General features: G+C 41.5%; 2 protein-coding genes across 2 annotated transcripts; one reads left to right on the top strand and one right to left on the bottom strand.

Moving 5' to 3' along the window:
- Positions 1-3495: 3495 nt before the first annotated feature.
- Positions 3496-7890, top strand: ccnd3 (cyclin D3; the record flags this gene model as incomplete). Its single annotated transcript, XM_083939578.1, is given in 6 exon segments — positions 3496-3717; positions 3790-4005; positions 4926-5088; positions 7292-7434; positions 7697-7865; positions 7868-7890. Coding segments are annotated over 6 exon segments (936 nt in total).
- A 635-nt stretch (positions 7891-8525) lies between these two features.
- nuak2 (NUAK family, SNF1-like kinase, 2) lies at positions 8526-22025 on the bottom strand. Its single transcript, XM_083939836.1, has 6 exons — positions 21566-22025; positions 15424-15544; positions 14734-14885; positions 13516-13581; positions 12816-13068; positions 8526-12685 (listed from the first exon to the last, which is right to left on the bottom strand). Exons 1-6 carry the CDS (start codon positions 21806-21808, stop codon positions 11637-11639), a joined length of 1884 nt encoding a protein of 627 aa, XP_083795962.1. The 5' UTR covers positions 21809-22025; the 3' UTR covers positions 8526-11636.
- Positions 22026-24927: the final 2902 nt, after the last annotated feature.

Raw genomic sequence — 24927 nt, 5'->3', positions numbered from 1 at the left:
ATCATCCTTGAGATGGTTCTACATCTTTATTGAAGTTATTAACTTGATTGGACTTGATTAGGAAAGGCACACTCCTGTCTATATAAGACCTCACAGTGCATGTCAGACCAAATGAGAGTCATGAGGTCAAAGGAACTGCCCAAAGAGCTCAGACAAAGAATTCTGGCAAGGCACAGATCAGGTCAAGAATTTCTGCTACGCTTCAGGTTCCTAAGAGCACAATGTCCTCCGTAATCCTTAAATGGAAGAAGCCTGGGACGACCAGAACTCTTCGAGAGCTGGCTGTCTGGCCAAACTGAGCAATCAGAGGGGAAGAGCCTTGGTGAAAGAAAAGAACCCGAAGATCTCTGTGGCTGAGCTCCAGAGATGCAGTGGGGAGATGGGAGGAAGTTCAAGAAAGTCAACCATCGCTGCAGCCCTCCAACAATCTGGCTTTATGGCAGGGTGGCCCGACGGCAGCATCTCCTCAGTACACGACACATGAAAACCTTTATAGAGTTTGCCTAAAAACACATGAAGGACTCCCAGACTATGAGAAATAAGATTCTGTGGTCTGATGAGACCACAAAGCTTCTGTCGGGGCTGTGTCTTCCACCAATCAGGGTGTACATGGATGACATCACGATAATAACAACAACAAGTGTATACACCAAACATCTGGTAGGTAAGCTCTAGGGAAACATCAAAAGGGCATCAATGGAGCTCAGCAAATCGTGCAGTATCTCCATTGTCAAAGGCCAGCTGGCAAATTAGAGGTTCTACGTCAACAACAAGCCAATACCAAGGTTCTGGAGAAGCCCATCAAAAGCCTTGGCTGCTGGTATAGCGTAGAAATCAAAGACAGCAGGTGGAACAGCTAAGGCAGGATACCATCAGCAGCCTCAAGCAGATCAACAGTACTGCTGTTGAGATGCCTTAGCAACATTGACTGTTGAGATGCCTTTGCAACATTGGTCTGTATGGCAAAGGAGCCCTCTCCCTACCAAGCTCAAGCCTGGTGGAGGAGTAGAAATGTCCTAAATCATCAAAGCAACGGGGAGGAAATGGAAGCTTTCTGTTGCAGTTGCAGTTTCAAAGACCACCCTTAGATACCGGGATACAGTGGGGCATGCCCAACATGGCAGAGGGGGCCTTGGCTTGGAAGCAACAACACCCACATGGCAAAAGGCTACCCCAAACGAGCAACAGCACATGGTTGTGGAGGAGGTGCACCACCAGGAGGAAGCAGACGGGTGTGCCAGAGCAGTCTCCCAAGCTCAGCAAGGTCACTGGATGAAATGGGAGGGGAAGAAGAAGAGGAGAAGAATCACATGGAAGTGTCTACCTTCCCAGGAAAAACAACCTTCATCTGGGAAGGAGAGAAGCGGTGGATGAAGCAATCTCCTCTGGATTCACTCTGGCCAACTGAACACAGTTTGGGATTGAGAAACGCGGGTGGACCTCAGTCAGAGGCTCACTTTCCTATCTGAAATTGCAGCGACCAATCTGCACCTTAACCTGATCCTCTGGTCCGAGTCCTGCCGGCGGGTCTTCATCATTGAGCTGACTGTCCCATGGGAGGATGCCATCGAAGAGGCATTTGAACGGAAGAGGCTGGTATACCGACTTAGCAGCTGAAACGTAGGGACACAACATGGGCTGCCAAATGACCATGCGGTGCCACCTTGCACAAACACACACACACACAAACCCAGGTCTGATCAGCCTGTGGTGTGCCAACCTCGGCAGTGTGTCTTGTGATAAGTGGCCAAAACACTTAATGACGTTGAGGCACACAACTGATTTTGTGTCATGCTGGTGGCACTGCGAGATCGGTGCCCAATTCCATCCCACCCAAGACAACATCTCCAACCCAATTCAATTGTTGTGCTGATATTTAGGGGTCTTTCACTGTATCATGTTACCATTTTCTAATATTAAAACTACATTTTAAACTAAGTCTCAGATCATGGAATAACCAAAGTTCCCGGCAGCAAAACCTTGTAGGGATATTACTAGTTACCCAGATTTCACTGGAAAAAAGACATGGCAAGAGCAGCATGAGTCTGAACACAACTGCGCTTGAGAAGTTTGGTGAGAACCCCACAATTGCATTTACAGATGACCTCCTCAACCAGGCACGAGACCTCAACATAGCTGTGTACACTCACTCACAGCGAATCACTTTGAGGATGCTGATCTGAGAGCATGCAAGTTCCTAAACAATGAATCCATGCTTTGAAAAGTAATACCCCCAAGAAGAGAGAAGACATTTATTCTGGTCCTACAAGGGCTGCTCTTCGAACCATTACTGACAAAAATGCACACATCGCCAAACCAGATATTTCCCCACGCACAGAATTTGGCTGGTCTTTGGATACCGGAAGTGCAGTTCCAGGTCCATCTGCACAACCAGCCTGGCCGGCATCGGTGTAGAAAGCCATGTCATGTGCCAAACGTGTCCTTTTGGGAGTTTTGCCCCCTGGATAAGTAGCCTAAAATCCTATTGAGGTTCTGATCCTGTTGATCGCCAACTAGTAGTGAAATCATCAAAGAGCCATTTTTTTTGTTTGGTTGGATTTTTATAATTTTTTGTTTGGTGAAATGAATGGCATATTGACTGAAGTCATAACTTGTGGGAATATGATTGTCAGTGAAGTAAAAATGAAAATATTGGAAAAAAGTAGAAAAACGGCTACTTTTTTTGGCACTCAATTTATGCAAACTCATGTAGAAATGTGTTTTAAGAGTTATTTTTTCAGTGGATGTTATCAGCACATGTGTTCTGTGTGTCTGTAATGCAGTTATTGAAAGCCAACCCAACCCACTGGTGATTTTAGAGAAAAAATAATTTTCACATTTTTCTGTTAAAAAGTAAAGGTGCAAACACTAAAAGGGCCACATTTTTTTCTCGCGTGATATTTCCGGCCGACCAGACCCTCCAGGGTCCGTGTAGCGGTTGTTTGATTTTCGTTTTAAAAGACCAAAATCAAAATTTAATTACAAGGCGTTTTATCTGATTGTCGTTTTGTAATTATAATAAAAATTAAAAACACTAGGAGACAAAAACGGAAAAAAAAACGTTTGTCTTTTTTTTCATATTCTCCGACCGGAAGCTGCTGTGTCAGAGAGGGACTTAAGCCTCTTATTTGACGTTTTAACTTATGACAACAGATCGTTAAGGTCCTGAGAGGGCTCCAGTTATTCGTTCTTAGGGTCAAAGTTATCAGAAAACAAATAACAAGTACAGACCATGTCAGGTTCAACCGTAGACTGTAAAAGGGTCATTTTTGAGACGTTGGCTCCGCGACCGTGACCGTTACAGGACCGTTAGCATAGAGGAGAGTAACCTACGTCACGCAAGAGGCCACGCCCCTGGCCGGTGAAATTAAAGAAGAAGACGTTAACAGCTAGTTAGCTTAAAGGTTTACTGGCAGTTTAACTAATGCTGAGGCCACTTTGAATGCTTTAAGTTAAGTTTCTGTATTTAACTTCGTCGAAAGGATCTTTGTGAGGATGGACAGCTTTCAAAGTGGACCTGGGGATTTAAATTCCAGTGAAACGGGGCGTGGTGTGGTTCTCCGGGCGGGCAGCGACGATACCGTGACCGGGGACCGGAGAACACTGCTCAACCTGACGGCCCTGGAGAAGTCCTGTCGGGTGCCTCCTTACTTTGACAGCATGCAGACAGACATCCAGCCAAGCATGCGGAGGATACTGGCAGTGTGGATGTTTCAAGTATGCATACCAGCTTAATTTAGGCTTAACTTCATATATCTCATACAACTACAACACATGGCTCTGTTACAGGTGTGTGAGGAGCAGAAATGTGAGGAGGAGGTGTTTCCACTGGCGGTGCGTTACCTGGACTGTTACCTGAGCCGTTTCACCATTGGACAGTCCAACCTGCAGGTTTTAGGGTCTGTTTGCATGTTCCTGGCCTCCAAAATGAGAGAGAGAGTACATCTAACTGCAAGCAAGCTTTGTATCTACTCAGACAACTCAATTTCAGTCTCAGACATCCTGGTAACTCTTCATTTTTTATATCACCTACACATTGTATTTGGGATTATAGAGTCGGGAAGAGGAGTTTACGGACCATCAGTATGTCTAGAGTTGTCCAAATAGTGATGTGCCCACACTATATTACTGTATCCCTAAATGATACAGTAGAGCGCAGTAAATCACCAAAGCTCAACTGTAAAGTTACATCTCCCCAGTTGTGGCATTAAGCGTCTGGAGGCCCGTTTCTAGGGACATACATTTACAGGTCTGTACATTAACACTTTTAAACGACCTACAGCCTAGCCTAATGCTAACTCGAATGGGGATAACATAGTTAAATAATGTGGCTTTTCTAAACTTTCCGGCCGAATTGAATTCTGACAGTGAAACAAGTCATTTCACCAAGGTTTTGACACTTAAAACTATTTATTCACTGTTTTACAGCAACTGCAGTTGCTATAGACTGTATGGTATCAACAGAGTAGCTACAGAAGATCCAAGATGTAAACACAAGTTTAATTAACTTGTGATTGGCCGGTGAGTTCAGCCCTGGGACATGTATGCAGCACACTGTCATGAATGACGAGCAAAGAGACAGACAGAGCTGGGCGGCCAGTAAAAACTTTTAAAAAGTGGGGGAATTATTAAATTCTCGCATGCTAGTCGGGGCCTTGTGAGGGCGAGGCCTGTTTCAATTGAAACTTGGGAAAAGGCTGCCAATGATCCCCCCATAAATTATATGGACAGTCACAACTAATCTAACAACCACTGAGCAATAATATGGGCTTTGATAAAGGCCCATCAGTACAGGACCTGGTATCATACCCAAATGTACAACTCATTCCCCCAGATGGTAGATATATATTTGTTTTATGGGTTCATAAATAAAATTTTTATTGCAGTGGCATTTGGTTTAGAACAATGTGTGCATTGTTTTTCAGCAGTGGGAGGTGACAGTGGTGTCCAGGTTAAACTGGTGTCTGGCGTCTGTGGTGCCCTCTGACTTCCTGGGGCCAGTTCTTCACGCTCTCCCCTTTGTTCAGTCCCACCACCTTCCTAACATGCGCAGGCACATTCACTCCTACATTGCTCTGGCAGCCACTGGTAAGTTACATAACTGAATTATCAACACATCAAATGCCCCCATAATAAAATACAGCAGAAGACAATATCCATTGTTATTTAATCACTGCAAAAAAAAAAGTCAGTGAGCGTTAAATGTAACGGTGAAATTAAATGACTTGCCATGCGGTGAACAATGGACACAGAACAGCCATAATGATGTGTCAGCAGTTCATTTTGGAGACACAGAGCTGAGTTTGTGTAATCCTGTATTGTCTGCTGTGAAAGACCTGCGTCCGACTATTCAGCTGGCTGATTTCCCACGAATCTCTGTGGTGCTGCCAGAGGCAACAGATCACGGGGATACAGTCAGTTAGTGCAGTTTTAGACAGACTATGACATTACAGACCATTAAATTAAAACAATCCCTGGCTCCAGACATTGTAACCCATACAAAAAGGTGTCTGAGTGTGGATTGAATGTCTGATTTTTTGTCTCAACGTGTATTCTGCCTGAAGCAATTAGGATAAAGTATCAGATTATCAGGTTTTGAGAAATGTCTGCTTTTGAGTACCTTTTTGTCTTTCAGGGCGTGTCTACAATGGTGCATGGCATCCATTTAATTGTCTACATCCAGCCTGACTTTCTCACTGTTGCAATAGAGAGGCGAAGTACCTCCCATTCCGGCAGACGACCATGGGACTTTCTTTTGGAAAAAAATATGTACTCTAGTGAACGGCTAGAGACGATACATTTTTTTATCTTGTTTGAATTGTGTATTACACGTGTTTGTCAAGTCCCAGTTTGTCGTGAAACTGTTGAAGTATACAAGTAAAATAAATGTAAAGTAATTATAAAGACTAAACACCCAAAAGTGAAGGAGTTCAAGTACCTCGGGATCATGTTCACGAGTGAGGGGAAGATGGAGCGTGAGTTTGGCCGGAGAATCGGAGCAGCGGGGGCGGTGTTGCAGTTGCTCTACTGCACCGTTGTGACGAAAAGAGAGCTGAGCCGGAAGGCAAAGCTCTCGATGTACCGGTCAATCTTCGTTCCTACCCTCACCTATGGTCATGAAAGCTGGATCATGACCGAAAGAACGAGGTCGCGGGTACAAGCGGCCGAAATGGGTTTTCTCAGGAGGTTGGCTGGAGTCTCCCTTAGAGATAGGGTGAGAAGTTCAGCCATCCGCGAGGAACTCGGAGTAAAGCCGCTGCTCCTTAGCGTTGAAAGGAGCCAGTTGAGGTGGTTCGGGCATCTAGTAAGGATGCCCCCTGAGCGCCTCCCTAGGGAGGTGTTCCAGGCACGTCCAGCTGGGAGGAGGCCTCGGGGAAGACCCAGGACTAGGTGGAGAGATTATATCTCCACACTGGCCTGGGAACGCCTTGGGATCCCCCAGTTAGAGCTGGTTAATGTGGCCCGGGAAAGGGAAGTTTGGGGTCCCCTGCTAAAGCTGCTGCCCCCGCGACCCGACCCCGGATAAGCGGATGAAGATGAGATGAGATGAGATAAACACCCAAAAGTCACGTAAGTGAGGTCTCATTAAAGCTACGATATCCGTGTGTTTCGTATTGGGATGTAACATTCCTCACACAAGCAACAGGTTTTGCTCGTTCTTTTGCAACCCAGCTGATAAAAGTGCGCTGGATGAAACACATCAGTAAAGATAACGTTGGATGTGTGCTTGGAATGAGGCTAAGTTACACTGAAAACACATCAAGTAGCGGCAAAGACCGCTTGCCGCAATTAATTACATTTTTCCATTGCTGGGAGGCGTGTTCATGTGTTTAAAGGGAGAAGACATTTTATAAACAAGTCAACATGTTACAGAATTGGTTGTGGGTATTATCTGACAGCACCTTGCTGCTAAAAGTTAAACTATCCCCAACTTTTAGTTTGGCTGAAAGTGGCGAGCCGAGCTTGGAGTAGCTGCTGTAGGTTTTCATAGACATTGCATGGCAGCGGCCGGACTCGTCGGCATTAGCTAGCTAACTAGCAAGCAAGGTGACGTGCATTGTGCAAGACAAGAGGTGTAGTCAACTGAGCGGTTACACGTGAAACAAAAAAGTTGTTTGTCTCTTGTCGTACATATTTTTTCTGAAATAAGGTCCCATGGGCACACTGGAAGGGCCGTGACTTCACCTCTCTGTAGCCTACAACTACTTTAAGTGAACTACAAGTGGCCACCTCAATTAGGTTGTGATTCTTTTCATTTTTAGATTAATTAATCTTCCTCTCTTATTGTCAGACTACAGGTTTTCAGTGTTCTTGCCGTCCACTGTTGCATGTGCCTGCGTGAGCATTGCAACACAGAGGCTAAAGTCAATGAACGTTGCCGCCTCCTCTGATTCAGTGATGAGGTTTTTGGCCAACCTTTTGGTCATTGATCTGGTAAGGGTAATGTTTAACTGACATATTTAGATAAAATCTCTTTTGACTTTGCCCTGTTGTCAGCATTGACTGACATGTTTGGGATCACTTTAGAAAGCAGCCTGTTTAAACAGTCTTGAGACGTGCAAACAAACAGTTGAATGTATGTGTATATAAGAGCAAAACATGCACGTGCAGTATTGGTCAAGATTCATAGAAAATGTCTGTCCACGACCCACTGATGAACTAATGGTTGTTTTTCTTTGAATCTGACCCTGAACAGACCTCTGTCCACCTCTGCTATGACCAGCTAGTGAGCGTGCTGGAGCTCAGCCTTCCCTCTTGTTTCCAGGCTGGTGTTTGCAGGAGCACACGCCTCAGCCACACCCCTGCTGACTTTCAGGATGTTTTATTGACAACAGTGTCATCACCCCAGGAAATCAAGCTAAAACACTCCTCCCTGACATGAATGGTTAAATATACAGCCCAAAACACAAAAATAAGCCCAGAAGTGAGAAGTACTTAGAAGAAGGGAGTACATACCAGGCGAGATGTGTCTTAATGCCATGTCGCCTTAATCTTAATTGTTGAAATTGTTAAAAGTTGATTGTTTCAGAGATCCCTCTGTGACGTGTATATCTATTACAATTTGAGAGTTGTTTTAAATGTCCATCCTGTTGCTGCTTGTTTAAAAGATTCTGCAGTTGCTAAATATTTTTTTAAAGAACAGGATTCATGATACATTAACTTCTTTGGGATAGTGACATCAATTTCCACTGAATCCCAATTATAGCAATATATTAGTATGCATCTGGATTAATTGAAAGTTTAATAAAATATTTATATCTGGAGAGTTCTGATCATTTTGAGTAGATGTTTCTGCATGTTTTCAACATTACTGAATTCCCTTTTGGATATAAAGTGATACTGTTAAATGACATAAAAGATGCATGAAGCATTATTATGTTGGTCACTAACGACATGAGGCAGCACTTGAGTTCTCTGTTTTATTGATTTCCTCATCTTGGTCATGAAAGCATGGCAGATCACACAGTCAAGTAAATGATAAGCCGAGTAACTTTGGCAAACATGGCTTTTGTTGCTGTTAAAGAGAGAAGAAACAGAGACTGCATACCTGCAACTTTGGGACAAGAGGGAGAGAAGAACAGTATTGAAATGCCCAAATGCACTTAATATTGTAAGAGAATGAAACAGATACCACTTTAGACCCGTCTTCCTCTGTCACAATTGAATAATAAATGATCAATTATCTGTGACAGATTAGAAATGACAAGAACGTCAAGTTGAAATAGGGCGATTCCTAGTTTACTTTTGTAAAGGCTTTAAATTCCTGATGAGCCTCAGTGTGCCAAACCACAGCATAAACACCTGAAAATAATACCCTTTTTACATTCCAGTTTCTGAACAACAGTATGGTTTTGCAGCCTCTGGGTACTCCCTCGTGCAACTTTAATTACAAGAGCTCAATATTTCAATGATAGCTGAAAAATATATGGTGTGGTTCTCAAGTTTCGATGGTCTGATAAAGTGCGGTTACATGCGCTCGCTTGATGTTCTAATGTTGTGCCAGTCCAATTACACTACTCACGATAAGTTAGGGATATTGTTATTTACATGAGGGCTCTTCCTATTTGGTCTGGAGCCTAATGAAATAAGTAAAAGTTCCCTTTGATATTACTAATAATGAATGAGAAGAAACACCATTTTCGTTACCCCCAAAATTTAAACAAGGAAAGCCCCTAATAAAAAAGATTGACAATGTCAGTAGCGAGTGTTTCCACCATTTGCCGCAATGACGTCTCATGCTCCTCACTAGCCTCATGATGTTGTTCTCCTGAGACAATGCGGGATGATGATTGGTTCTATAAAGTCTCTGAGGTAAGAACGTGCAGTGACTGAGCGATCTACAATAACCAAATGTGTTTTGCGCTGACTGGTGATGCCTGCCCAGACTGTTGCACCTCCACCAAAGTGAACCCTGAGGACCATGTTGACCTCGGTATATCGCTCCCCTCACCTTCTCCAGCAACGCTGATGACAGTCATCCCACTAATCAGTGAACAGAACGGTAGACCACTGCTGCATTGTTTAGGTCACATGGTCTTGTGCACACTGCAAACATTCATGACGGTCTCTTGGTGTCAGTGGAGCAACAGTCCTCTGACATTCAAGCTAAAGCGGTGGAGTCGGTTGCGAATGGTTTGTCTGGAAACCCTAGTACGCCTCACATCTCGTAAATGGGCCTGCAGCTGTGTGGCAGTTGCATAAGGATGTCTGAGTGCATTGGTCCTTAGGTACTGGTCATTGTTGCGGCCTGTCACTCGTTGGGCTCCACTCCTGGGTCTTTCACAAACTCTGCCAGTAGTTCTGTGTCTGTGTGTTCACAAGCAACATCTGACTGCCTGCCACCGACCCGAAGGCGCGCTATGGCCGGAAGATTCTGCTCGTACGTTAAGAGACGTTGTGTGTTCATGACTGTTTGAATGAAGAACTTGGAATGACTTGATGACAATACCAGCTTTTTATACCCACCAAATGTAGAAACTGATGCCACACTGAAAAGGGTTGTCTTTTAGTTTTTTTGGTAGTGGACCCAATATGTAAGGCACACTGGACAAAGTGAGACCATTACATGGAAAACACAAAAAAAAAAGTATGTATCACCCCAATACAATTGCCCCCCTATCCCAAAAATCTCTGAAGTGAAACAAACACCGTATGTATGAAATTCACTGAGTGAGTAGTGTAAGTAACTTCAGTGTGCAGAATGGCATTTAATACAGAAACAAAAGGTACATTGCTCCGATTACCAGGAGGTATTTCATAACTATCTTGTCAAATGTAATGATCACCAGCAGCAGAAAGCATGATTCATGATTTTACATTTTAAACCTGGTATATAAGTTTTGTTTTACCATTTAAGTCACCAGGGTAAAACATAGTACTTTTAACAGTTAAATGGATTAACTTCCAGCCTGGCCTTGTTAAACACTGTAGCACCACAGGTGTCTAGATGTTTCAAATTAAAATGCAAAGTTCAATACACCAGAGCTCCATGACTGATCTTGAAAATTCAGTTGAAAAGGTTACACAGCATACAGTAGTAAACTGGTGCTCATGGTTCACTGTAACACACATTACCATCTTCTTAATTTAAGATTGTGACCCTCAAAAAAAAACAATGACGTGACTGTATGAGCCCCACCTTCCTATGAAACTGCCACCTACACATAAAATGAATGGCCACCCGTGCACTTGTATCACGCAGGCTCTGGAGAAAAAGCAGGTTCCACCGGTTACGTTCAATGAGTCATATCTGTCATGATTAATATTCAAGTCATTATCCAAACAGAGTCATTTCAAGAGAAAAACACACACACACACACCAAAAAAAAAACCTCTTTGAGAGCCGAAGTTCCTGTTACAAACAAATATCCACTTGGCACTTTTTGCTAGTGCTTTAAATAAAGATAAACAAAAAAAGTACAATGATAACTGAATATGCTCTTTGGTGACCATGAAATGTCATTTTCCCCACATCAGAAAGCACAGAAAAAAACTGTATGATACCCATCCTAGCATTGCACCTGTGAGTTATTGCTGCTATCCTAGATAAACATAAGGCAGACAGATGATCTGCTATCAAACAGCTAGAATCCAAAAGAGCTATTAAGTCATAAACACGTTCAACTGTCCTGTCAACAATAAAAGACAATGCTTTTGTGGCTTCAGCACTATTCAAGCAACAGTCCTATTGTGACTGCAAAGGCAAGTTTCTTAGTTTATTGCCACTGAGCAAAAATGTTAAAAATTGACATCGAAGACCAGTGTTTTGGTTTCAGGGCGACTTTTTGCATTAACTGCTCTCTTGATAGCAAGCTCTCATATATCAATAATTAGAGCTCCTTATGACCAACGGCATCTCTCTTTTCCTGAGGATCATTGAAATGGACATGTTCAACTGCAGCATCATTTTTGTAAAGTACTGTGCCAGCTGGTACGCTTGTTTTACTCAAATTCAAAACTACAAGCTATTCATAAACACAAGGACACACCATCTCAAATACAATCTGATGTTTAACAAGAAGCCTTTTTGGTAGTGTGCAATTCCTGAAGTTAGTCAAAATTGTGTGCTGGAAATTTCACTTTGGCTATCATGTCTTCAGTAGTTCTTTTCAGTGTCCTTCACCAACTAAAGGTGTTCAACTTGCTGCAGAGCCTCGTATGACCATGGCCTGTTTGTAAGCCTCTGTTACGTTATCACAGTCTGTAATAGAGAAGGCACTGTCAGCCACTCCAGACCTGTAGCAGTTCCAGGGCTTCAGCAACCCGTCCCCAAGGATCCTGTCTTCTTTGATGTCCAGCAGGTTGTCAGCGGACACACACCCTCTCATGCCAGCCTTGGCTGGTTTATCCATTTGTGTTGGAAGTCCCACACGGTCTGGCAGATCGAGCTGGTCAAAGGACTCTGAAGACAGAATGCTGTCCTCGCTGATGGCCCCACTTGGTCTCAACCTGGTGCCTCCGCGGGGTAAAGAAGCTGCCAGCTGGTCCAGAGAGCCAAACTCCTGCAGCCCACCTGTGGAGAACTTTCCATTGCGTTTCAAGATGCCTTTCCTGTGGGTTGGTGCTGAAGGGCACTCTTTAGATTGTGGTGGCCAGCCAGAGTCACTGTTCTCAGGAGAGGAGGAGTAGTACCCTGACTCTTGCTCTGTGGGCTTCTTAAGGATACCTTTGCGAGGCAGCAGTGCAGATGAAGCAGCCTTAGCTGGTGTAGACAAACCCAAAATGTTCTGTGGCTCCACTGAACCTACAGCAGGGATTTCACTCATTGCCTTCTGTTTCACACTGTTGCGTCTCTTTAAAATACCCTTAGAAGGGCGGCTGTCTGTGCTTACTTCATGAACGGCCTGGGAGACATTGTTTTCCTTCCGTGACCTTCGCAGAGAGCGCTGCCGGACAACCTCCCCTCCACCGGCCTGTGAGCGGAGCAGGCAGCGCATCTTAGAGCCGTTCTCCATTAAAGGCCTGGATGTACGGCGCAGCCAGCTAGCAACACCAGCCAGCCCAGCAGGGTGAGATGTTGATGGAGAGGCTGGTGGAGTGGTCTCCTCTGCTGTACTGCTCTTTGACTCAGCCAGTAATGGCTGCTGGTAGCCCCAGTTGAGCCACCAGTGTCCTGCAATCTCCTCTATTGTGGCTCTGCGCTCAGGATTTACCATCAGCATCCAACGGATAAGCCCACATGCATCTGACAGAGAACAATAGAGAAAAAAATGTTAATTTTTGTGTTCAGCAACAATAATCCAAGACATTATAAAATAAAGTGCAAAACAAAGTATATACACCAAAATACTGTAAAGTTAAGCTGAAAGACTCACCAGAAGGGTTGCTGGGTTTACGATAGTTCCCAGTGCTTATCTGTTGGACCAATGCCTTGTGGTTGTTTCCATCAAATGGCATGGTGCCATGAACCATAGTGTACAACAGCACACCAAGAGACCAAGTGTCCACCTCAGGCCCACGGTATGGTCGTCCATTGACAATCTCTGGGGAGGCATACAGAGGGCTGCCGCAAAAGGTTTGAAGATACTCATCACCATGATAGAGGTTTGACAGGCCAAAGTCTGCGATCTGCAAAACAAGAAGTAGATATCGAGCTGAGCAACAGTCAGATCGGTTTTATCATCATCGGATTACAGTAGAGAGAAAGATTTGCATCAGTCACTGATTATTCATAAACATTTACTTCTCTGATTTTAAGGATTGCAGTAAATAACTTGTGCAAGAAATTATTAAATCTGCCAAATTTACACTTTTTCATGTTACTTTTGCAATAACCACCATTTGCTGTCATATAAAATCCAAACCTTACAAAAATCTGATCCCCTGAAGCTGCAGACTTTTATGCCCATGAGCCCAGTGTGTGAATGTGAATGTGTGAATGTGAATGTGAATGTGAATGTGAATGTGAATGTGAATGTGAATGTGAATGTGAATGTGTGTGTGTGTGTGTGTGTGTGTGTGTGTGTGTATGTGTGTGTGTGTGTGTGTGTGTTGGAACACGTCCCATACGCATACCTTCACATTGCCGTTGCCATCTTGTAAAATATTTTCCAGTTTCAGGTCCCGGTGTACTATTCCATTCTAAGAGGGGAGAAACAAACAAAATGTTTTTTTGCATAACAATATTTATTACTGTGATAATGTCTCCTCTCAGACCATTAGACATCAGTTCACAGGAGGTTGTTTTATTATATAAAAGGATTAGTCTCTACTGGGTCAGAAGAACACATTCTTCTCTGAGTGAAGGTTTTTTTTCCTGGTACGTCAGCTATGCTTCATTGTCCTCCACTCTGTGGGGGGGCATGCCTCTGACTCAAGCACATTTTGAATGTGTTTTGCTTTCAAACATGCAGGTCAACTCCTTTTTACGTATGGGCACCGCATGTAGCAATGGACACATTGTTTGTACAGTAGGTTGTGATACGTTGTATTCATTTATTGTTAAAATGCACTCATGAAGAAACTATTACGTACAGTACTTTACAATTCCTCACTGTACCATACAAACACAAAGTGTTTAGATGGCTTTTTCATGACTGCTTTCAACATGGAAAAACAAATATTTAACGAGACATCAGCAGTCAATAAAAGCTAAATAATACAGCTGAGTAACACAAAATATGACAGGGCAATTCACTCTGTAAATACTGTCTAACAAACATTTATGAAAGCTGTGTAAAGTGCTGAACAGCTACACTAAAATATAGTGTGCCGTAAATGTCCGTAATTACACAGTAACAAGTGTGTGTGTGTGTGTGTGTGTGTGTGTGTGTGTGTGTGTGTGTGTGTGTGTGTAGCCCTTCTACTCCATCACAACCTCATTAAGAAGAGTGTAAGACCATGCATGTGTGTGTTGGGACAGCTGGCCTTTAGCCCTGACGCTAGCTCTCTACAGACCAACTGTTAATTTCCCCTGCATCGTTCTCACAGCCTCCCTGTTCAGACCAGCGGGCTCACAGTGCATAATGCCCATTATGTAACTTTGGGGGTGCCGGTGCCCTGGAAAAAAAACACAAGCGGAGCTGCCAGCCTGATTGCAGCTCTGCGTCATGAGTTTTGGAGTAACAGCCATGCATGAAGAGGGCTGAGATACACTACCATAGCTACTTAACATAACTTTAGTCAGAGACTTATGAATGCACACTTATTGATAAGTTCCCCACGTCATTTTATCTTTAAAAACAACTTTATATGTTCTGTATGAGAGCACTGGATTGAGACAGACTATCTTACCTGATGGCAGTAGTGCACAGCTGATACTATTTGTCTGAAGAAGTGCCTGGCCTCCCGCTCAGAGATGTTCGTCTTGTCACAGATGTAGTCGTACAGGTCTCCTCGGCTGGCATACTCCATCACAATCACAATTTTGTCCTTGTTCTCAAATACTAAAAAATTAAAACATCAGAACTCCTTTCATTAAAAGGGTTCACATCCAACTCATCACCACAATGGAATTGAAGTTACATTATCTGAGCTGTGCCTATGTAACACATATGTAATGCGCTTTAATTAAGGGACGTGCCTGCTTTGAAAACAGAGTTTACCGTTCCCCCTCCACGCTGATTAGGATAAATGGGGCCCCATGATGAATGTATTGCAAACAAACAAACATGCAATGAGGTGAACAAATACTAAACGATGACCATCTCATCAGGCGTGAGGGGCTCTGGAAGACACGAGTCTCTGCACATTATCCTGCAGTGCTGACGGGGTACCAAGGGGCATTAGCGCTTATGTAACATAGCATCGGTCTTCAGCACAAAAGACTTGCGTGACCAAACTCTAAATCTCAAACAGAGACCTATTGAGGGATTTTTTTTTGCAGGTAACACGTTTCATGCCGTATGTGGGGAGATTCATTCACCACGATGAAACTAAACCCGAACCCTCACACCAGAGCACAACATTTGTATAATACTGTACCTTCATATATGGTGATGATGTGCGGGTGGCAGAGTGAGGACATGATCTCAATCTCTCTGCGAATATGAACCAGGTCTTGCTCATCCTTGATCTTCTCTTTTCTGATCGACTTTATGGCAACCTTAAAAAAAGAAAAAGAATATTTGACTTTGAGAAAAATGTTTTTAATTTCAGTGAGATCAAAGTGAGATAACAGTTTTACAGTTGTTAGGAAAGTGAGTCAAACAGTTACTTTAATGCAAGAGTGTAGTTTTCCTAACTTTTGATGAACAGCAACTACTGTGGACAATTGCAGGATAATGTCTAATATAACACAATAATAAAACACAGTGTAGCGGGAGTACATTAGCTAACATTAGCCACCATTAGCTAATGATCATACCAGACCAGGGGCTGAAGTGTATTCAGTTTAGGGATGTGTATTAGTAAGAACAGACTACCATATGCATATGTTGTTACTTTAGAGTGGAAGAGTCAATTAGAACAATGTTTGGGGGTTTTACAACAAAAAATGAACGACAGTCTGCCACAAAGTTTTGCATATAAATTATTAATTAAAAATTAAAGTGTTTTTGATAGATGCAGTATCATAAAACAATATATCAGGATACTCAAGTGTACCAATGTTTTCTTTCACCCCTAATTGAAATGATCAAGCATTTTACTGCTAAAGAATCAAACTTTTCATTTGTAAGAAGAAGACTGTAGTTACATAATCCTGCTTTAATGACAAAGAAAACATTAATACAATGGTCAGCAGCTGCAATGCTCATGCAATGTAGGTCAGTAAATGAACACCCTAGATTTAGGCCCGTCTATTTAGCAGGACAAGGCTGTTTTTTGAAGTTATTTATTAGGAATTGTCTTCCATCTGAAGCTCATCCTCCAGTGAGAGGAACAATGAGCAGTGAACCGAAAACTCTGCTGGGTTGTTTCTAACAAGGCAGAGGGAACACCGGGTCAAGTGTTGTCTTCTGTAAAGAAATCTATTGTCTGCGAGACTCAAGGAATAAGGACATTTAAATGTGAATAGTATCTGTCGGGGTCTGTATTCGTAGGCCTATTAAATACGCTTTAGAAAAGTCTGTATACGTGTCTTTATGTTGTATTTGTCTATCTGAAGCCCAGATGCCTGAGATTCCTCTGTGCACTGAGTGCGTCATCAGTCTACCCCAATGTTAAAGGGTGTCATGAGGCACCAGATGGGCACTTGTGGTGGGTGTCCTTGTTTCCTCTCCTTTCTAACCCTCAGGGCTACAGACACAGGGTGAATGAGTAAAGCAGCGCCTTGTCATATCAGTTTCAACACACAACTGTCTCCCATCATGAGTCACTGTCTGGCCTTGATGCTCCTTCGGGTCAGCACCGTATTCACGCCACATAAGCCTTTTTCCTGATTCCGGGAACTGTGGTTTCCTGCGTTTGTTTGCACAACTGTCAGACAGGCTGAACTCACACTCATGATGAGTTCACACCCATGTGCGGTTATCCGTGTGTGCGGTCTTTGTTATTGTCAGTTTGTTCCACGCAATAGGCAATGAGGTTGAAATATTTGATATTTAACACCAAGTTCCTGAACCAACAAAACTATGTTTTTGCACTTGAAAGCAGTTTCAGGTGTAACTGTTGGGAAGCAAACTGAACCAACGGACGAAGCTAACGTTAGTTTGCTAATATGTTACCCACTGGAAGAGAAGAGCAAAAGTAGAGTAGTAATATGTAGGCTAGCCTGACACATTACTTTTCACAAAAATAACTCAATGTTCCTCAAATTACCAAACATTTGTCAGTAACGCTAACCTAAATGGCCGATTAAAGTCGGTAAGCTTAGCTATACACTCAGCTAAACTGCATGAAAACTACGAGCAAAGCTTTAAACAAACATTTGTCCATGTATGCACATATTTACATTTACAGACATTTGGCTGCTAAATTTAACATGCATTTTGCCACCCTAGGAATGTTATTTATGGGAATGTGTATTTGTGATGCTACAGTGACTTCTTGTTTTTAAAGCGGATTGCTTTTGATTGGTCAGCACTACAGATTAGAGCTGAAATAATTGATTGATACAAAAATGAATCAACTGCTCTGAATCTATTCATTGTTTAAGTCCTTTTGAGCCAATCAAAAGTGCTAGACATTTCATCTCTCTTTGCCTTTGTGATAGTAAATGTAATATCTTGCAGCTAAAAGATGCTAATAGATTTGATAATGAAGATATTTCTGTTTGCAGCCATACTACCTAATGTACTGATGTGCTATGGTTTACGTAAGTCTTTAAAAGACATTTCCTAAGATTTAATGGTGCATCCTAATACAGTAAATCATTAGTCTGAAACTAAAGCTAGTTGCCACTAATAACCTAGGATGGACTTTCCGCACAAACTAGTAATGGATTTATTAATAACCGATACAACCCAATCAAGCTACTTAGTTGTGGATTTATGCAAACAGCATACATGTCATGCACCTAGAGTGAGGTCAATCCATGTGACCTGAAACCACCCACCTAAATGGGTTATGCAATCAAACTTATACATTTAGACAATGGGAACAGCTGTGGTGTCACAACGCACGCAAGATGAAGCCATCGTTTGTGTTGGGTCACTCCCTGTGTCAAATTACATCTTTGTCCATTGTGTTGTCAGTACCAACGTAGGTAGATCAAAACAAAGCAAATTAATGTTTCTCCTGTTTCCATTATACGTTAACTGCTGTTTGAGCTGTACTGAATTCAAAACATACATTAGGGCTAATCAGTATTTTCTCATTTGAAGATGTGTTTGAGGCATGATGCCTAGGAAGCTGCCTGCAGGGATGCATTTCAGACACCAACTCATATCCTATAAAAGCGAAATGAAGCAGCAGCGAGTCATGTCAGACAGTGTAAGAGCAGAGATGGATGTGCAGACAAGGCTGGACTTGTGTCACCACCTGTTTACTGCAGGTACAAAGGGGAATTCCTGACTCTTACTTCTTTTACTCATAACAACTCTGGTAAACATGACATGGCAGCTGAGCCAGAATTACTGACAAAGGGTTCACTTCTAGGCCAAGTATCTGTTTTTGTTTTTTTGATGAGTCACTATATCTGAAGGAATCTATTTGCCTAGGTGTGCTTTTTGTTTTTGACAATTACCTCAGACAAGGAGGTCATGTCCTCGGGCCAGAAAAATACAGGCTGATTCTAATGAAACTTGGTGAGAGAGTGTTTGAAGACAAGGAAGAACTCATTAGACTTTGGAGTGGATTTGAATCATGGGTACATTTACTTTTGTTAAAGTGTCATTATGGCGCAAAATCATCCCATGGTCTTTTTTTGCACTTACAGACATCAAATAAGCCATCGAGACAGTTTTTTTTTGTGTAACAACTATAAACGGAGAAATCTGGTAGAGTCGCTAACAGCTGGACGTGGCTAACATTGATTAGCTCGGGGCAGTACGGTGAAGGCATTAAAACTGCTTTTTTTAACCACTAATACATACACGTAAAACAAAGCACCAATGGGCTCCTAACTTTTGGATTGACTTCGGTAATCGACGTGAATGGACTTTACTATGAGAAGAAGAAATCTTTCAAAACACTAATTTAATAAAGTCGGGGTTCACTAACTACGTTGTTGGTGCTTTGTTTTATGTGTAGTGACTCTTCTCATGCTGCTGCAGAGGTTTGGTGTTATTTTGAGCAGTATTAGTGGTTAAAAAAGACGTTTTAACACCTTCACCGTACTGCCCCGAGCTAATCAGTGTTAGCCACGTCCAGCTATTAGCGACTCTACCGGATTTCTCCGTTATTAGTTGTTACACGGAAAAAAAAAACTGTCTCGATGGTTTATTTGATGTCTGTAAGTGCCGAAGAACACCATGGGAGGATTTTGGGCCGGAATTACACTTCAACATTGCCAGATAGGGCATTTGTGTTGCATTCATGTGGTGTCAGAACAATTAGTTCCTAGTTATATTTCACAGCTCCCCTGATCCCTTTCCTGCGGTCTTTGGTGTCAAACAAATACTAGAAACAGCTACAAAAGTTTCTTAAACGCTCTTGAGAAATTAAATAAAACACATCTTTTTCGTATGGCGTCTGTGTTGTTTCCACATTAGGATTTAAAGCTCATTGACACATCGAAGTTGAAAGAACGACTTCCCAACTCTGGAAACTGAACCATCTGAGGAGGAAGTGAATGCACCATTGCTCTTGGCGGAGGTCTGTGCTCTCTGAGTGCCATTCTAGTTTGCCTATAATTTGCATTTCCTGAATGGATACACAACATTATGACAAAAACAAGTGCAAATCACCTAGTGTAGAACACAGTTTGAGTTACGTAAACAGAGTAAACATACACAGTTGCCAGTTTATTAGGTGCACCTGGTTAAACCAAAAGCAGAGTTTGTTGAAATGGGTTTAGAAAGGTGTTGATTCAACTTTATTGCTATTTCACAGGCTTTAGCTTGTGGTGCAGTTAAACTTTGTTGCTAATACTGAGGTTGTGTTTTTAATGTTTAGTCTACCATCATTTTTATAAACAGGTAAGTAATTTGTGGACATTTAACACTTGAATGTCTGATACAAAAAATTATTGGGATACACTATAGAGAAATGATGAGAGCCAGACGCATATATCGGCCTATTACAGAGACATCAGTATCATACATGTTTTACGAGTAAGAGGAGGTGATTTTGAAATAGTGTCATGTAGCTATTTATTTTATTTTGATCTTTTCCTATTTCAAATGATTAATTATTTAAATTGTCAGCAATCGACTGATACTGAACATTTTTTTTTCAATTTTGTATTATTCTTAATTTTCTGTGTTGATTACTAGAAATGGTGGGAAATGTACATTGTACTCACTGAGCCTGGTTTCAGGAATAGTTTTAAATTCATATAAAACTTATTTAAATACATTGTTAACATTTCCTCCTGGGCAACTTTTCAGGCTTACAAATAATTTCTTGTGTATGTAAAATAATGTTAAATAGTCTTTAATAAAGTTATTTAGGAAAGCAGCATTTTGAGACATTTGCAGAGTCATGTTGGTGCGAAATCTACATAGAAACGGTGTATTTTCATTCCAGTTGAAAATGTCACTATATCAGCCACCATTATTGGTAAAATGTGAATAGTCCACTATAAAATATGTGTCAGTATCGGCATCTACACTCCCATATCACTGCCATTAGTTTGCAAACTCCTCTTCCAAAGGTTCATCCAGTCTGTTGTAAATACCTCACGTTCCCTTTAGGTCACAGGGAGCTGGAATCCACCTGGAAGGCCAGTTGCATTTCCCCCTCTCCCTTTATCACAGAAAGAAAGTTACCTAACTTTCCTGTTTTAAACTCCCTGCTGAGAAAAAGTCACTCAGTCTTTCCAGCGAAACGCCTTTCCTGTATTCTTCTTACGCCAACAGAAGGCGACTGCGTAAAACGTCTTGTGTAGTGGCAGATTTACAGGAATCATTTCTGCCTTCAGTCTTTGTAGGGTGATCTCACACAGAACAGAAATATTGATTTTGTTGTCAAATGATCAGTTTAATAAACCAAAAACAAATTGTAATAACTAAAGATATTAGGTTTTACCTCAGCCACAGCTATGTGGTAACTGGCATCATGGTGTGAAAATAATTACAGCTAATTATGAGTGTTAACCACACGTTGTTTTAATCCACTGGTGGGAATAAAAAGCTTAGGTTATTACATAAGTGTTGTAATTGACAAGACATGAAAAAAAACCACCTTATTTCAGTGATTGTTTCAAATGCAGAAGAGAAGAAGAAAAATAAGAGCAACCACTCTAAAACAAACACAATGAAACCTCAGGTAAACTTGATTATGGAGCTGGTGTTTTAAGAGCCAAAGCAGACACAGTTTTATTAGTTTACATCTCAGTCATTTGGCTCACCAATTCTTTACAAGCAGAAACTTTAAGCCAATCCTTTATATTTAATGTCAAATAAAGTCCATATGTAGACTACCTGTGTGCAGGCTGTAGGCCACGACTTCTAAATAAGCTCAACAGGTGTTGAGGGAACAGTGGAGCAAACACACTCATGAATACTGTCTGCAGATGTGAGCATCGATAATACATGCATTACAACTAAAACAGTGAGAAAACAAGGTTAATGTCAGTCCTTACCAGTCTGCCGGATCTCTCCTTGGCTTTCTTCACTTTGCCGTAGGTTCCTTTGCCCAGGGTCTCCAGAAACTCGTACCTGTGCTTCAGGTTGTGTTTGTGGTGGTGTCTCTTCACGGCTTGTCTTTTCACGGTCACCTGGGACGGAACTTTCCCAACAACAACAGGGGCATTTTCACCGGGTGAAGCTGCCCCCACAGACGGCCTACGGTTTGAAAAAAGACGGGACATATTTAAGCCCTCCATACTGACACAACGATGTGGATTTCGGCGTAGTTTTGGACGCAGGTGTCGTTGAAGTGCATTCCTCTGCGCGGAACTCTGTCGTCGCTGGAGCAAGTTGCTCCCAAAAGTTGCTCAGGTACAATTCAGATTACAGTTTCAATATGAAGTCCTCCAACTCCGGCTGTGCAGCAGATTACTACAGCTAAATGCTGAAGACAGAAACCTAAAGTGTGTCTGTCTCCTCTACTAACAGCAGGTACACAGCGTGCTGCGACACGGGCCTCAAATAGTCCAGGGGGCGTTTCGGTTTCACCGAGGAGCGTCTGATTTTGACGCCAGGCGGTGCCGGTTACTGTAAAACCATAGACTGAGGTCGGTTTGCTACATTGTTTAGCTCTCTTTGTGTTATCTCCAGTGGTGGAAAGTGACCAAGTACATGTACTCAAGTGCTGTACTTAAAGTGCAACTTGCATGTTGTTGTTGTTTTGTTTTTGTTTGTTTTTTTTATATTAAATTTGCATTTAACCCTTCTCTTAGATGACCATTTAAAAAGTTGATGGAGGATTTTGATGTTTTAGAAAACATCTGGGCATAAATTGGAGGCGAAAGTGGCCTTTGCTTCTAAAAAAAACTCTTTTTTGCAACATCATACGTCAAACGCGTCATATTACGCTGTCCACCTTAGGCGATAGTAGGTTTGAGCGGTTTTAGTTTTCCTGATTCTGTTTTTTTTTCTGTAGTTTTACATTAAATTTATCCATTTGTCACCATGGTGATTTATTTGATTTGTAATTGTAAGTACTGGTTATTTTCTCATTCACATATCTAGTTTTCATTATGTCAAACCTCACTTTTAGTTTAATGGTGCCTCTCATTGTTGTGTTATTATTTACTGTGTAATGGCAGCGGGAGCAGCAGGCTGCATCATTAAAAGCAGTAGCTGTAGTAGTACTTGTAAATAAAGATAGTGCTATTAGATTAGGCCTAGGTAAACCAAGTAACACAAAATGCAGATTTTCACACGGCTTTTACAACCGGTGTACAAGGGTATACACAACAAGCGCACCACATAATGAACTCACGCGTGGGGAAGTGTGTTTAATGAAACTTTGCAGTATTTAGTAAAAAATTCTTCTATTCCACCACAGTTCAGAGGTAAATATTGTACTTTTCACACCACTACATTAATTTGGCAGCTTTAGTAACTAGTGATTTTACACGTTAAGGTTTTCCATATAAAACTATGATGAGCTTCTAAAGTATGATGGATGAATTCATTAAAATAAATAAGTACATTAACACACTTAAGTGTTGTCCAACCTTGACCCAATATGACAGTAACATGCTATTTACACATTAATGCATCAAACAACACGATACTATTATACACGGGAGATCAAAATTAGAAAACAAATCATTAATACTTGATTTATTTTGAAATATTGTTATTTTTTATTGTTCAGAATTTGATAGAATATCCTCTGTGAGTTTACCACTGCTGTACTAACATTTTTAAATAAAAATAATAATAAAAACTTTGTTCAATAATGTTGATCTCCAGTGTATAATAGTATAACATTCACAAGAGTAATTTATGTGCATTGTGAGTACTTTTACTTAAAGTACAGGACTGTGCAGGACTTTAACTTTGCATTTTTACATTGTACTATTATACTTTTACTTAAGTAAAGGACCTAGGCTGTAATATTGAATAACAGTATGAATAAGAGACAACTATACTGCTGAGATCAGTACTATTTGCTTGTTGATCATTTTGAAATTGTGAATTTATTTACTGGTAGTTGGACGTTTGAAACACTTGATGTGCAGTTACTGTGGCCTTTTCCCTCACTTGAAAAATAAATACTAATTAATGAGCTGGTGCTTCTTTTTCCACCCTGACCTCCAGACCATATGATTTAGAGCGACTGGAATAAGTTGCAGTTGCAGTTGCACGCAATGACTAGATAATTGGTATCACCGTGTAAAAATACTTCTAGTTATAAAACTATTATATATTTTAATTTTGTTTACACAGAGGATCAACACCCTGTTAACAAACAGAGGACTATCAGTGTTTTTCATAATCCACTGAGAATAAAATGCGTAGATGGTTTATTGCATGTGTTGCAGAGTAAATGCATTTTAAATCGTAGCAGACTTCATGGAGCTGGAATAGTGTTTGGTTCTTCAACCGTCTGGTCCAAACAGGCGTCTGTGGTGAACTGAGGGACACAAATCGCAGAAAAGAGCATGAGTTTGGATTAGTAGTGTCATTACAGGTGTAGGCCACTAGAGATCAGCATGCAATCACCAATTACAAGAATGTGGGTTGACCAGTTTGAACCAACCTTAACTTTAGGACCTGTTCAGACCGGTTCCTTAAATCCATCCTGAGTGATCAGATCACAAGTGTAGAAAAGTCCAGGTGTGATGAACCCAGGACGCATTGAGACTGGATCACTCACTGAGAGATGTCCATTACTCAGGACAGATGATAATACCAGGTGAAAACAGGCCCTCAAAGAAAGCCTGATACGGTTTCCTAGTATGTTCAGTGTTTAATAAGAATTTAATAATAGTTCAAACACAGCGGGTGAGGGTGTGTCATTCAGGACAAGATGAACACAATGTTCAGCAACACTCAGATCTAATACCAAACACTGATAACTGAGACTGTCCGTCTCATGAATCAACAAGATTTGTCACTTTAAATGTCACATATTTTACTGGAAACCAAAGCATAAGATCTTTAGATAGACTAGAATGAGACAGTGGGGCTTCACAACCTCGTCTAAAGTTTTGTTTATGTAATTCAGCATGTCTGCCAGAGGAGGGGGCTCTTCAGTAGTATGGAGTCATACCACCATGTCTCTTTCTCCCAAGGTTTTTTTTTTACCTCAAAATGTCTCTGTCATACTTACAAAGTGTGTTTGCTGAACAAACATTTGTCGAGTTCATTTATACAAAAAAAGTATTTTATATAAAACCAAGAGGATGTGACATGAGTAATGAGATATGAGTGGTTTAGGGAAAGTGAAGTGGATAAAAGATGTCAATGGTGAAAACAGAGCACTAGCTTTCCTACATCAGTCTTCTTTAGCCACTGAAATTATATTTACATGCTGACGGTGTAAATA

The sequence above is a fragment of the Echiichthys vipera genome (genome assembly GCF_963691815.1).
Source record: "Echiichthys vipera genome assembly, chromosome: X".
NCBI lineage: Eukaryota > Metazoa > Chordata > Actinopteri > Perciformes > Trachinidae > Echiichthys > Echiichthys vipera.
The sequence above is the reverse complement of the archived record's forward strand: the minus strand, read 5'-3'. Positions and strand labels throughout refer to the sequence as shown.